The 16,316-nt window shown below is 38.9% G+C and overlaps 1 protein-coding gene across 1 annotated transcript; it reads left to right on the forward strand.

The window, feature by feature from the left end:
* Nucleotides 1-5,350: 5,350 nt before the first annotated feature.
* LOC118827077 (BOLA class I histocompatibility antigen, alpha chain BL3-6-like) lies at nt 5,351-10,779 on the forward strand. Its single transcript, XM_036598284.1, has 5 exons — nt 5,351-5,363; nt 6,678-6,818; nt 8,802-9,080; nt 9,194-9,304; nt 10,735-10,779. The coding sequence occupies exons 1-5, from the start codon at nt 5,351-5,353 to the stop codon at nt 10,764-10,766; spliced, it is 576 nt and encodes a 191-aa protein (XP_036454177.1). The 3' UTR covers nt 10,767-10,779.
* The last annotated feature ends 5,537 nt before the right edge of the window (nt 10,780-16,316 follow it).

Here is a 16,316-nt window from a genome sequence, read left to right on the forward strand (position 1 = left end):
ACTAAGCAAGGCATTTATATCTATCATAGACTCCATAGGTTTCACCCAAATCATAAAGGGGCCCACACACTACCACAACCACACTCTAGACTTAATACTGACTTTTGGTGTAAACATAGATAACTTAGCCATTCTCCCCCAGAGCACAGCAGTCTCTGACCATTACTTAATCTCTTACGAAATTCACTTTAGTGGTAATGTGCGTTCATCACCATGTTATTGTGTCAAGCGGACAATAACTCCCTCCACAGCTGGTGGCTTTATTAGAAACCTTCCTAAATTATCAGCCGCTCTCATCTGTCCATCTAATCCTACTGAGCTAGATGCTATGACCAAGCTCTTAGAGAATAGTTTTCGATCTACTCTAGATAGTGTGGCCCCATTAAAAAGTAAAATAGTAAGGCAGAAAAAACTCGCCCCCTGGTATAATGACAACACTCGGGCTTTAAAACAGAACGCCAGACAACTTGAGCGTAAATGGCGCCTGACTAAGCTAGAAGTGTTCCAGTCCGCCTGGAAGGAGAGCCTTACAGACTATAGACAAGCACTTGCTACAGCACGCTCAGCTTATCTCTCCTCTCTCATAGAAAACAATAAGAATAATCCTAGATTACTTTTCAGCACAATCTCTAAACTAACAGAGAACAAAACAGTTAGTGAACCCCAGATGCCATCAGCCTATAGCAGCAATGATTTTATGAATTTCTTTAGTGATAAAATTGAAAAAATTAGGCAGAAAATTCAGAATACGCAATTAAACTCTAGAAACCTGCTTCCCCATAATGCCAGCCTCAACCTTGAAAATATTATAATTCCTGCAGAGAGGCTGGAATCGTTTACCTTACTCCAAGAAAATGAACTATTTAAAATAGTCTCTTCCGCGAAATCATCTACCTGTATGCTAGATCCGATTCCTACAGGTTTACTCAAGGAAATTCTGCCAGAAATAACCAAGCCTATTCTGTCAATAATAAACTCTTCTCTTAGCCTTGGGTACATCCCAAAATCTCTTAAACTAGCAGTAATTAGACTGCTGATTAAGAAAGCGAACCTCGATCCATGCGAACTTTCAAATTATAGACCCATCTCGAATCTCCCTTTATATCTAAGATCTTGGAAAAAGTTGTAGCAAAACAGTTAAGCTCCTTTTTACATAGGAATCAAATACATGAAAAATTCCAATCTGGTTTTAGGCCACATCATAGTACAGAAACAGCACTAGTAAAAATTGTAAATGATCTATTATTATTTTCTGACCAAGATCATGTGTCCTTGTTAGTCCTCCTCGATCTTAGTGCGGCATTTGACACAATAGACCACACTATCTTACTAGACAGACTAGAAAACCTTGTAGGGGTAACAGGAACAGCTCTTTCCTGGTTCCGGTCCTACCTCACTGATCGCTATCAGTTTGTTAATATAAACGGTGAATCATCTGTTCTCACAAAAGTAAAATATGGTGTTCCACAAGGCTCTGTTTTAGGACCTGTATTATTCACTTTATATATGCTACCACTGGGCACCATTATCAGTAGACACGGCATAAACTTCCACTGCTATGCCGATGACACTCAGTTATATTTAGCAAGCGACCCAGATGATAGAATTAAACTTAGCAAGATTGAAGACTGTATACAAGACATAAAGGACTGGATGTCGAGTAACTTTCTCCTTCTAAACTCAGATAAAACAGAGGTTCTGCTTCTTGGTCCAAAAGCAGCTAGAAACAAACTGTCTAATTTAACACTTAAACTTAACAATTTCTCAGTTGCATCAAGCTCATATGTAAAAAACCTTGGTGTCATTATAGACCCTGATCTGTCCTTCGACACACATATAACTAATATTACTAGAACAGCCTTCCTGCATCTTCGCAATATTGCTAAATTGAGAAATGCATTATCTCTACAGGATGCAGAAAAGTTAGTTCATGCATTTATTACTTCAAGGCTAGATTACTGTAATGCCCTGCTGGCTGGATGTCCCAGCAAAAGCATTAACAAGCTTCAGCTAGTCCAGAACGCTGCAGCCAGAGTTCTTACTAGAACCAGAAAGTTTGACCATATCAGCCCAGTTTTATCAGCCTTACACTGGTTGCCAGTAAAATTTCGGATTGATTATAAAATTCTCTTGCTGACTTATAAAGCACTAAACGGACTCGCCCCGCTGTACCTGAGTGAACTTCTCTCTCACTATGAACCATCCCGCCTACTTAGATCACAAGGTGCTGGCTTACTATTAGTACCCAGAATTAATAAAGTTACGTCAGGGGGGAGAGCTTTCTCATACAAAGCCCCCCAGCTTTGGAATAGTCTTCCTGTTAATGTTCGGGACTCAGACACAGCCTCAGTCTTTAAGTCTAGGCTAAAAACCTACTTGTATATTCAAGCCTTTGGTAATTAGTTTTCCCTGTTAGTTCTATACCTGCCAGAGTCTCTGCTAACACTGTAATTTGTGATCGGTCACCCATTACAGAACTAACTCTGTGTGTTTTCCTCTCTGTGTGTTTTCCTTTCTTTTCTTCGCCGAGTTGAACAGCTGCCCATCCTGTGCGTTCTGATGCTGCTGCCTTTTCTGCCTCGATCGGGTGCCACTGCTCGCCAGCCCTCTGGACCGGGTTACCAACATTGAGCCTCCTGCTGTACAACGCCGTGCAAACCTCACCCTCACAACCTGACCCCACTGATACTACTGCTGTTGCTGCATGAACTATTCAAAATTATTCACTTGAACCAATCAATCATTCAAACTAATTCAAATTAATCAATCACCCATTGACTGTGTTTTTCCTCTCTTTCCTTTGCCGAGTTGAACAGCTGCCCATCCTGCTGCTGATGCTGCTGCCTCTGCTGCCTTGATCGGGTGCCACTGCTCACCGTGCAAACCTCACCCTCACAACCTGACCCCACTGATGCTGCTGCTTCTGCTGCATGAACTGAACTATTCAAATTAATTGTTTCCTTCACGTTTTACCCTGTTTTTTTGTACTATAATACTTTATACTAACAATGTTTACTATCCGGTGTCGACCAGAGGAGGATGGGTTCCCCTTCTGAGTCCTGGTTCCTCTCAAGGTTTCTTCCTGTTTCTCTTAGGGAGTTTTTCCTTGCCACTGTCGCCACTGGCTTGCTCATGGGGGCTCGGACCCGGACTTCTTTTTGTAATGCTCATTTCCTTGTAAAGCTGCTTTGTGACAACACCTGTTGTAAAAAGCGCTATATAAATAAACTTTACTTACTTACTTTAGACTTCTTATCCTTGCAGGAGTTTTCAGATCGAAAGGGAAATCCACAGAATCCCTGATAAAACTGGCAGAGAACTTTTCCTTGCCACAATGTCCTTGGAAAACTTTCACGTTGGCTCCCACCTTAGCTGTTGACTACAAAGAACAGGCCCGTCAACTCTTCCAAGTTCATGTTCACAGCTGACACATCCTTTGCGTCCTACATGCCAAAAAATGTGGTACTCATGAGTACGCTGCATAGGGAATGGGAGACTGTGTGGCCAGGAGCATCAAAAAACAGAAATCATCACGGATTATAATGCCACAAAAGGGGGGGTGGACAACATGAACAAGCTGGTGACTGGCTACAGCTGCAAAAAGAGAACCCTATGCTAGTCACTTGGGATATTTTTCAACATCTTGGACGTCTCAGCAAGCAATGCTTTTGTCATGTGGATGGAGTTCCCAGACTGGAACACAGGAAAGCTCTAGAGGAGATGGCTCTTTCTTGAGGAGCTGGGCAAAGCATTGGTCAGCAACAGGTCTTCTGCAGCCATCGTGAGGAGGATTCAGGAGGAGAATGCTAGTGCCCCTTCAGCCGGACCCACAGAACAACCATCTGCAGAACCTGAAATAAGTGTGAGATGCTGTTGCATATGCTATATGTCTGACTTTCTTACACTGAATAACTAAAATGTGTGTGTCTGTGTGTGTGTGTGTGTGTGTGTAGTGTGTGTGTGTGCTTGAGAATACTTGAAACAAGACTAAGTAAGCATAGTTTTACTGGACCGTCATCAGCTGCATTCATCATGTAAGTGTCTTAGATACTTTTCCATCTAAAAGATTTATGCTGCATAATCCTCATCCTATGGATCCCTGCTGGTGACATCCCATATAAATTAAAATAATGCGTGGCCATGACATAGTAAGGCATATAATTAAATAATTAAGTCATGGCCACATGCAGGATATCACCAGCGGGTCTCCATATCATCCAGTCACAGCCAATTTGAAGTGTCAAGCTGCATTATCAATTAAGGCCTTTTCGCTTAAAATAGCACACTAATCATTGAGCAGGGCTAGTTCAAGCAAATATCCACAATAATGGAAATAAAATCCAATAAAACAGTACAGACTAATCTATAGACTGCCTACAGTTTCAAAGAGAGTCAGTTCATCTATTTCAGTGGTGATTTTTCATCTGTTTCAGTCTCCCACTCTCTGCAGTACTTCTACACAGCAGTTACACCAGGAATAAACTTCCCAGAGTTCACTGGTGTGGGTCTGGTGGATGGAGAGCAGATTGTGTACTATGACAGTAACATCAGGAAGATGATTCCAAAGACAGACTGGATGAAGAATATTGATGCTGATGATCCAGATTACTGGAACCGATACACCCAGACTCTGCAGCGTCATCAGGAGACCTTCAGAGTTAATGTGAATATTCTAATGTAGCGCTTCAGTCACACTGGAGGTGAGTATGAACACACGCAGTGCTTTAAACACTGAACACCAGCAGTGTAATAACACCAAACAGTAAGTATAGAAGAACATAAGATTCACCATATATATCAACTGCTGGGACATATTTTCTGGAATGATAGATGATTTTCTCAAAACTATACACACAAAACTAGAACAGCTCACAGATGTGAGCAAATTTCAGATTTTCACAACAAAATCAAACACCTCATTTAAACCCTTCAGTTTGACCTGCTTTGACTGACATGCGCAGTGCATTAATGTTGATTTCAGTGATCAACATTTATACCAATAAGAGCTGCTCTTTCAGCTCCCGAACAGATCTTCATTCAGCAGCATTTCCAGTTTTTGTCTAAAATGAGCTAAGTTAACAATATTGCCTGTCATTTAATTGTCAATAAAACTTAGAGCCTGTTTACACTTGCATTAACATGTGTTTGGATCGTATCTGTATACACTTTGGCTGAATTTAGTTTACAATAAAAAGTGTTTCCAGAGTGACCAGATGAGATCTGATTGCACTTTTACTGTGTTACAATCACATAAACACATTACTCGCTTCTGTTTTACTTTTGTTTACTTTTCCCTGTTACGATATGAGTGGACCAGCTTGGTCTGGACACTTTCTTTAACCTGGACTGCATGAAGTCTCTTGGTAAACTGATAACAAAAATGGCTTTTCATGCAAAAGTGAAATCTGAAGGTGACCCGATCACCAAAAACACTTAGTGCACCTTCTTATTAACTAACAAAAATGCATTAGATTTGTTATTAACACTTCTTATATATATTTGAACCATCAATACATAAAAAATCTCAGAATTCTTGCTAGTTTGATCACAATCATTCACTCTGCTGTAATAAAGAGGCCAGATATTAAAAGGTAATTTCACTGGATGCATTTAGATCAAATGTACTGAGTCAAGTGAGATACAATGCAATTGTGAGCAAATTTTATTGTTGGAAATTCAAGTAGCAAACCTTGAATTATAACCAAAGGCAGGGGTTAAAACATGTAGGCCAATCCACCAACCAGTTATCAACAAACGAAGGCAGACTATAGTTAAAAAACAGGGGGTCAATGCTGTGTCATTAGCTTAGCAGGAGTTCAATTGCAGTAAATTAAACACAGATTCAGCTAAACCGGTCACTTCAGGGGTTTAAATTAAACCTGGCTGACCTCTCACAAGCACCTTGATCTTGACCTTTTAGTTACTTTTGCCACAAGTCAGTTTGTGAAATTTCTGCCCTGCTTGATCTGTAGATCTGCCCTATTATTGTGAAATGGAAGCATCTAGGAGCAACAACAGCGGTAGACCATGCAAACTCACAGAGTGGGCCCTCTGAGTGCTGAAGGGTGTAGCGATTAAAAAAGGCCTATTCTTTGTAATGTCACTCACTATGGAGTTCCAAACTGCCTCTGGAAACAACATTAGCACAAGAACCGGGTGCGGGGAGCTTCAAGAAATGGGCTTCCAGGACTGAGCAGCTACACACAAGCCTTGAGGCTATAAAGCCACAAAGGGGGCAGCTCCGTATTAATGACCATGGTTTTGGAATGGGATGTCACATGATGGTCACACATCAAAACTTATTTTCAAAACAGGTGATTAGAGTGTACAGCACATGAACAATAATCGTGTTTCAATTGCTTAATAAGTTATTATGTTCATGGTACTTGCATCTGTCTTTTATATGTGGAGCGCTATATAGGGGAAACCTCATTGGTTAGAAGTATACTGTTTTAGAAATACAACGATATTGAAGTGATGATACCCAAGTTATATATTTAGGAGTTTCACAATGAAAACAATAAAATATTTATTTTACATATATATATATATATATATATATATATATAAAACTGAATTGAAGTCAATCTGTGCTTTCAAGGTTGGGTATTCTGTATTGTGTATGATTGTGTATGATGTACCTGCGTCTGTGTGTGTGTGTGTGTGTGTGTGAGCAGCTAATGCTAAAGCTGTTATTACCGAATACAAGTGGGAGAAGACACAGGATGCCATGTTCCATAAGGCCTACCTGGAGAACACCTGTGTTCAGTGGTTAGAGAAGTACGTGAATTATGGGAGATCCACTCTGGAGAGGAAAGGTAATGATCTGTTACTGTATGTAAACTTTACTTTACTCTGTAAAGTAAAGTTGAAATGTTACATATACTACTGTTTTTTTTCTCTCAGAAACTGAGCAATCATATGTTTATATACTGTATTACGAAAGTAACAAAATACTAAAAAAAAAAAAACTGCTTTAGCAACTGTATTAGCATTACATTTCAAAATCACATGATAACATTCAGAATAACAATATATGGAGCTATGAAACTAACTTAAAGGGGAATTCCACTGATTTTTCAAAATTTCTGTATAATTAAGTGGATGAGATGTAAACAAAATCATTCAGAGTGGTTTGATGTGAAATGGTTCATTTTCAGAGAAATTGACAGACTCAGATTTCTTTACAGTGGTGTTGATAGGAACCAGGGGTCACCATGACTACAACACAGATATAGACGTTTTATTTACTACAAAAAACACCAGTGAACCTACATATGTCTTTTATGTAATGTTGATAATGGTAGAACAGTGGTCAGTCTGAAAAGATAAGTTTTCTTTGGGGACTGTTTTGCCTTAGAACACCCTTCATGCATCCCCCACCATGACTAGAGTCAAATAAATGTATTAAAATACATTTTAGACCACAACTTTATCACAAAACTACTGTAAAACAATGTCTCAGAGTGTATAAGACAGTGTATTCATGACTATGTCATGTCATAACTTTCTGTGAGGGAGCTTTTAGAGGTGGACGTCTGGTTCCTAGACTTAGCAAGTTTCTTTAGAATGGAGCGTTTCACACCAAACCGCTCTGAATGACTTTGTTTACATGGTAGCCTTTTAATTATGCAGAAATTTGAAGGTTTGGGAGAAGGACCATGCCTGAAACCCTATATATATAACTATAAGAAATGTTTGTCTTTGGATTCTGTGTGGTTAATAACTGACACAGCTGTTCTCATAACTAGTTTAGACAGTAACAGTTATCTGTCCAAATAACGCACAAGAAGCTACCGAACGCATCAAGCTGTGTTACATAATGCTCATTTTAAATTGAGATATTTCTGACTTCAAATGTAAATCATTTCTGAAATTACAGATGTGAACAAGGTATAAAAGAATACAAAATAATCTTTACATATTTAGATATTCCAGTAAGCACTTTTCTATCAATTGTGAGCAAATGGAAGCTGCATTATATCACCCAGGCCCTGCCTAGACAAGGCCGTCCCTCAAAGCCCAGCAACAGAGCAGGAAGTGGACTCTGTAAGGAAGCCACAGAGTTCAGTGGCTGAAACTGGAGTGAAGGCGCACCAACCATATCAAGAGCTCTGCATACAACTGGCCTCTAAGGGAGAATGGCTAGAAAGAAAGCATTACTAAAGAAAAAACACATCAAAGCGCATCTGGAGTTTACCAGAAAGCCACAGAACGAAAACTAAAATGTGGGATGAGGGTGATTGAGCTTTTTGGCCATAATTAAAAAAGCTATGTGTGGTGCCAACATAACCCTGTTCATTTTTCAACAAACACCATCCCAACAGTGAAGTATGGGGATGGTAGTGTGATATTGTGCTTTTCCTCAGCGTGAACTGGGCATCGTGTTCAAATGGAAGTTCAGACGGATAGAGCAAAATACAGAAAACTTGCTTCAGTCTCCTAAACAACTAAAGCTTGAGAGAAACTTCAGCTTTCAGCAGGACAGTGATGTCAAGCACAAGGCAGAGCAACACAGGTGTGGTTAAACAGCTAAAAGATGAATGTTCTATAGTGGGCAAGTCAAAGTCCAGATCTCAGTCCAGTTGAGAATCTGTGGCACTCTTTAAAAATTGCAGTCCACAAGCGTCATTTAACCAACCTGAATAGCCTGGAGCAAAAAGACCAGGAGGAACTTTGTAGAAACTTAACCGAACATAATTATATTACTGTTATCGCAACAAAAAGAGGTTCTACCAAGTACTAGTTTCTCTCTCTCTCTCTGTCTCTCTGTCTCTCTCTCTCTCTCTCTCTCTCTCCAGTCTCTCCTGAGGTGTCTCTGTTCCAGAAGGACTCTTCTTCTCCAGTGGTGTGTCATGCTACAGGTTTCTACATCAAAGCAGTGAACATCTCCTGGCAGAAGTATGGAGAGGATCTGCATGAAGACGTGGAGCTCAGAGAGACGCTACCCAACCAGGATGGAACCTTCCAGAAGAGGAGCATTCTGACTGTCTCACCTGAGGAGCTGAACAAACACAACTACACCTGCATCATTCAGCACAGCAGCCTGGAGAAGAAGATGGTGATATCATTTAAGCCAGGTGGGACTGTCTAATGCTGAAGGAAAAAGCTGTGCATGTTTATTGTTTATTTTCTTTATCATTTTAATGAAGCTAAAGTAGCTGAAGAAAGTGTCAACTGATGTAACACACAGGTGTTTCAGATGGAGGGTCAGTTGGTATCATTGTTGGTGTGGTCATTGTTCTCCTGCTTGTCAGCTGTGCTGGAGTTTTCATTTTAATGAAGAAGCAGATGATAAAGTCTGGTAAGTGAAGATGTATAGATGTATATATATAGGTGACGATATTGAGCTACTGAGAAAGATTTCTCAATAACACAACATTTATTCTGTAAAATAGATATTATTAAAGCAATAAGCCGTGAGAGGCCATGTGCTACTACGATTTTATCATGGGAAGGGTGTTAAAATCGCAGTACCACATAGCCTCAAGTGGCTTATTGCTTTTGTAAAATGGCAGCCACCATAAAATCTGACAAAATATAACATTTTTTTCAGAAAATCATTTAAGTTATTATTAATAATAATCAACATAAGTATTACACCAAGAAATGTAGTTCCATTAGAGTATGGTATCATTGCCAAGCAAACATAGACTGCTCAATGAGGAGAAGAATGTTCAGTGGCCCATCGCTGTATATTGCAGTCATTTAATGATTTTTTTTACTTTTTGGCATATAATAATAGGCATAGTATAACCCAGCCCTGTTTAATACAAAAACTATGGCTTTATAAGCACTTTTTGGTCACCAAATTAATACCATGAGTCTTATTTAGCACTAATCCAGCAGCACCCTCTTCTCACACTAGGGCTGAATCTCAAATGGCTATTCTGTACATAGTGCACTGCGTAGGAATTCAAATACTGGATGCTGCAGCCCAACAGAGCAAAATATAGCTAAGAAATAGTCATTTGGGATTCAGCCGCATCCACACTCGATAAATGATGCACTATTTGGCTGTAGAGGCTTCTAAGCTTTCACAGCTACCACACTATTTAGGGAGTACAGAGCCGTTTGGGATTCAGCCTGGGTTTGATGCGACTTCTGACTGAAACACGGACATTTGAAGTGTGTAAGACATTCAAGTGACATTTTTAAACTTTTATATTGCCACAGTTAATCATACCGTAGGTACTTTAATTCAAGCATGTGATATTAATGATGGAGTTGTTTAGGCTGTTTGCTATGTTTTAGCCTGTTAGCTAGCTGACCAGCCTAGTACTAGTTAAGAACATAAGTTGCCAGCCAAAAAATAGGTTCTTATTCATCAGTACACTCGGTGAACCATGTGAGAAACAAAGATTTCTTAGTGAGTCAAAGATTATTCCATTAACAGCACAAGGATTTTTCGTGCCATAGCGCAGTTATACACAATTCAGATGCTGTTAGGTGCTCATAGGAGTGTGTATATTGTGAATTTTACAACAGCTTTGAATGCGGCTCAGTCAATCAGATTTTAGGACTGGAATTATCTGTTTTATAATCATTATTTTAGAATGTTTCTTTTTATAAGCTGAGAAGCTAAAAGGTGTCTTGGTAAAAGTCTGAATGTGGAATTAAGGGTCATTCTGTATATTTTTTTTTTTGACATACAGGTTATAGCACTTAATTCCATTATGTGGAGCTGTATGTAAAGTAGGGGCAATTATAATTATTCACCTGTCTCTGTTTCAGGTCTCAAACCCATTCTAGGTAGCTCCAGTTAAGGTTCTAAAAGAAGCTCATCAACTGTCTCCAGCACCTCATCTGAATGATGATGAACACAGCTGTGTGATCAGTGTCATAGAGTTCATTTCTATACTCTGAATCCATATTGTTGGATTCAACATATTCATTTTGTTGAATAACAGCCAATAACAGTCAACAAATACAGACTTTACTTAAGAAAAGCAATAGTGCTACTAGATGAGATACAGTCACGATACAGAGTACTGGCTGAGATTATTCTGTTGTTCTGTAATATGTGTTAATATTAATATATACGCGTCTTTCTGAGCCAGAATGATGCTTTTATGAAGTGCTTCACACTCTTACTTTAATGTATGTGGTTGTTTTTTATAAACCAATATATGCTGAAATAAAGTAAATAAAGAAAGTGATAAAGGAAGGAGAACAGGAGGGTCTGTATTTATGACTACCTTCTCCTCACACTGACTGTGTTTGACTAGAACATGTTCTCTCTGACATCACACATAACAAGCTCCAGTGTTTGGTCTGGCAGCAGGTCTGAGGAGAGAGTCCACACTTTCTGTTACAGTCTGACCCTAGACTGGGTCATAACAGAGGCTAGCCATAATGCAACAGCACATAATCTTATCTTAGAACGCCATCTAGTGGTGTAACTATATATTATCTACTAATATTCAGATCAGATAGTCTTTGAAAAAGTCAAAGCTGCAATAACCAGCAAAAAAGTGCTATTTTGTGCTATATTGCTACAACATGAGGTTGAACTGACTCAATTTTATATGTTTTGTGCTTTAAAATTGATTTTTAGTTTTTCTTCATAGTCACACTGTCACATTTTAAAGAAATCAAAGCAAATTGTTCAAAGCACAAAGCTAATTAATGTCTATGGAATGGGATGTCAAGGTCTTATTATTTTGTTATAAAAGTGAGAAGAGAGTTTGTCTTGTGGAAAAGATCTCGGACGGTAACCCCTTGCAACATATAACTATAGCCAGGTTTCCATTCAAACATTTCATTAAAAAAATGGAACAAATTTCTGAAATGTTGGTAAAATATGAATTAACTCTCCACATTACCCAAACTAAAAGCTTTGGCTCCACAAGGTCTGTGCTAAGAGCCATAAACAGGATTAAGTTGTCTAACAGGTTTTACAGTTTAAAAGGAAGTTACCCTGGGACCAAGCATGGACACCATGGGAGGTTATCAACCTTCTGCCCCAAAACGTCCACCAGGCAGCCATAAATCCATGCCCGGAATCCAGCTGCAGAGTTTTACCAAGACTGTTAACTAAACTTTTGAATTAGAGGAAATCAAATTTCTAAAGTGTGCATTGACTCCGAATTGCCCCCATTCAACAGGGTTCATTTCAAGAAGTCTGGAGACCCCCAAAATGAGGTTGTTATGAGAATCTATAACAAAGTTAGCCCTTTTAGATTTGATTGACAATTTAGATATGGAGCCACAGCACCCCCAAGGGGTGAGAATGAGACACAACACACCGCCACCATAAGGACATTTGCTTATGAAGAAAAGAGCCCAAGAAAACTTGTTGCGTTGTCTGCTTGATTATCAACATTTACATAATCTGTAAGCAATACTACTTGTCTCATTAGTCTTATTGTTATGTGTATTACCTAAAATCTGTATCTTTTTCTATGATTAAGTGCTAGAGATACGCAGTGTATAACTTTGAAAACAGAGTGAGGCAACCATTTCATTGGAGTGAGTTTAGACCATTGACAAGTATGTAGCCTGAATGTGGTTTTCTTTTCTTTATCTTTCTTTTGTTTCTTCATACATTGGGTAACGACCCTGTTTGAATGTATTCATAACCAGCCATATCCAGATATTAAAGGCAAACCTGTGTCCTTTAACATGTGTTGTGTATCAGGTAACAAGGGTTAAACTCTCTCTTATGAAGCACACCTGAATGTCCTAGTTGTTCTTTCCTTAGTTTTGAAAGTAAAACCGATTTTATGTTAGAATAATGCTTCTTTTCCTTTGTTTTAAAACGAACTAAAAAGAAGAAGGCAGTGATTGTGGGGGAAGGCGCTCCTAAAATGATGCACCACCAATCAGAGTTGGAAACAATGAATAGCTAAATAACCGTTAAGTGAGGAGAACCTATCAGCACTCTGGCTCCGCCTCCAACGGGTAGGGCCTACAGCCAAACACAACCTGAGTGCACAGCAATTTCAGGGAGTTCTGCGTTCTCGACAAGAAGATAGCTAATTTCTAAGTTTGTGCCGGCCTTGGTCAGAAAGACAGGTCAGAAGTATTGGAATGCTTAAATTTCAGATCTGAAACCTTTGTTAGTTTTGTAACTTGTCTGTCAATTTGTACACCTTAAGTTTAAACCACCCTTAGAGAAGAAGGTGAATGATTCTCATCTGGCCAGGGAGAAGTTATTCACATTTTCGACTCTGCCAAAGAGAGGTAGTTAGTTAAATTAGTATCACCAGCCTCAGAACTCTGATTGCAATCTAAACCTTGCCAGCGGAGTTAGAGCAGTTCTGATGCCACGGAGACCCGGCATCACACCCAGAGCCACGCACTAATCTGTGAGCAGATCAACCATCGAAAGGCTGTCCAAACTCCACCCTCAAGCAGCCACAAGATGCCTCTGCCCAGTCACTGACTGAAACGGCGCATGTCTGCATGCGACGCAGCCTCCGACCAGCGAGGAGATGAACCAATGCGTGAGCTCCAGTCTTCTACTGAGACGACCCCTCCTCAAGTCAGTTCACTCCAACGTAAGCTGGCTCCTTCAATTTGCAGTCAGGGCCCTGACGCCAATTTATTTAATAAGAAAACTTTTAATAGATATATCCACCCATCTAGTGCTTCCCAAGAACCACACTGCCTCATACTATTTAGCTGTGAATCACTTTGTTCGAGCTATTTGTTTCTTTTGACTTTTATTTTTATTTGCTTTATTTTTTGTTGTTTATCATTGAAAGTAGTCCAAATGCCATATTCAAGTCATGGGTGTTAATGGGTTTGCACGAGCTTCTGCGGTTATAACATCTATTTAGTTTTCAAAAAGGAAACAAAATGTCACATGAAACTATCAGCGCAACACACACTAACACACCATCACCACGTCAGTGTCACTGCAGTGCTGAGAATGATCCACCACCCAAATAATACCTGCTCTGTGGTGGTCCTATAGGGGTCCTGTCCATTTAAGAACAGGGTAACAAAGTATGCAGAGAAAGTGATGATCTACAGTCTGTAATTGTAGAACTACAAAGTGCTCCCATATGGTAAGTGGAGCTGATACAGTGGACGATCAGACATTTAAATCATTATACATACAACAGCTATAAGCCCCATACAGAATGAAATCATTTGTAATAAGTGATGTGTGGCGTTCTCTGGATTCTCCGATTTTTTTTTAATGATATTATGTGCTGTAAATGATGAAATCCCCAAGTTTTTGCTATTTTACGCTGAGAAAAGTTATTCTTGAATTGTTGCACTATTTGTCCACACAGTCTTTCACAAAGTGGTGAACCCCTCGTCATCTTTACTTCTGAAAGACCCTCTGGGATGCTCTTTTTCTACCCAGTGATGTTACTGCCCTGTTGCCAATTAACCCTCAGGTGATTTTTTTGTAGCATTACACAACTTTATTAGTCTTTTGTTGCCCCTTCCAACTTTTTTGGAACATGTTGCTGGCATCAAATTGAAAATGGGCAAATATTTTTCAAAAAACAATAAAATTTCTCTGTTTCAACATTTGATATGTTGTCTTTGTACTATTTTCAAATAAATATAGAGATTAAATGATTTGCACATTATTACATTTTGTTCCCATTTACATTTTGCACAGCGTCACAACCTTTTTGGAAATGGGACTGTAATTCACGTCTCAAGTTTCTCCAGAGTGTGCTGTGCACAGAAGAAGGAACTGGAGGGAACCAACACAGCCTTATACTCAAATATGAATAAATAAAATACTAAATAAAAATAGCCACAAGTAAAAATGATCAGGAGTGGTGAGTGGAGCGCAGGGCTGGCAGAGCTGCTTGTGTTTCTGTATCAGGGAGGAATTTGTGTAGTTAAACAGTCAGAATGAAATGTAGATTAACTGAAGTCTAAACATCAAACAACAGAATTTCCATACCACCAACATAAAGGGGCAGAGCTCCCACAGTTTGGGAAGGACTGCTTTACAGTAAATGGACATTGTTCTTACAGAGGACATTCTCCCATTTTCACCTAATAACTACATCAAATAAAAAAGTACTGTATGTACTTTAAAAGTGCACTAAACATGCTAGATATAATAAACTAAATTATATGTAATAACTCTGTCAGACTCCATGATCATTTGTGAATCCTGGTTAAATAACATAATGATTTAATTCATTTAATTGGCCCAATCAAACTCCAAAGCAGAGGAGCTTCGCTGTGATTAAACATGCTACTTTCCGTTCTGAAATCCACTTGGAGAGGTCACCTGATCCTACCAACATGTAGTACTGCTTCCCTAAATGTGGCTGCATGGAGGCTGGTGTTTATAAAACCCTGATTGGGTTGCCAAATTGGTGAAAAACCTCAGTTTTGAACTTGCTTTTGTTCATATTTATACAGTGAGGACTTATAGAGAAGACATATAAAGAGCACTTAGTGGAATTTAGAATTTGGGTTGAATAAAAGCTGTTTAAGTGTTTGTTACTGCATGAACTATTTTTCAGTTTGATTTAACAAACTTTTCTACAGTGAATGAAAAACAGAAAAACAGAAAGGTATATGTTTACTGTATAGGAACAAATAAAGTAATAAAAAACAATAAATCCAGTACTTTACATCATCTAGCAGAGAAAAAATCACAGATTGTGTAAACGTGACTCTACTTAATCTGCATTATTGGTCCACATGTTCTCTTCTACATCTCACTTGATATCATCTATTGTTTATACACATTTATACCTTTGTTAATAAGCATGAGCTCTGCTCATAATGCACTGTCCATTGTGAAAAGACTCAATCTAGAAGTGACCCCTTTTTATAGATGGTCAGTGCCTGAGTTGGACTTCAGCTCAGATGGGAATCAGCTGTGATCGGCCTGTTTGCACACATTCAATTGAGCAGTTTGTCTCTATAAACATTATGTTTTTTTTGGGCTGATTATCTGATACAGTATTTTTAGTAATAGAGTAAATTGATATGCAGTTGGTTTTCATGTTAGATTCTGGAGTTCAGTGTATCAGCTGTGTAACAGTGTGAGTGTTTGCAGGTTGAGATACAGAAACACACAGTTCTCTTAAACTCTGAGACTGAGAGAGAAGAGAATTAAAGAACTTTGGACATTATTGTCACTGATTACAACCTGCATTCAAATAATTAAAAGGCTGTTCAAACAGAGAGCTGTCGTGTTGTACTAACTATGTGAGGATTTTTATAAAAGAGAACTCAGTACTGAACATGCTTATTAGCAATTGCTGAGTAGAGGGATTCAAGTTATCTGGCAACCCTGCAAACTTCCTCATTAGCTACTGAGTTTCACTGTATAATAAAGAGCTAAACTAATGAAAGAGAAACTAGTTCTGTGACTGTCT

This window comes from Colossoma macropomum, unplaced genomic scaffold (genome assembly GCF_904425465.1).
Source record: "Colossoma macropomum unplaced genomic scaffold, Colossoma_macropomum, whole genome shotgun sequence".
In the NCBI taxonomy this organism is placed as follows: Eukaryota; Metazoa; Chordata; class Actinopteri; order Characiformes; family Serrasalmidae; genus Colossoma; species Colossoma macropomum.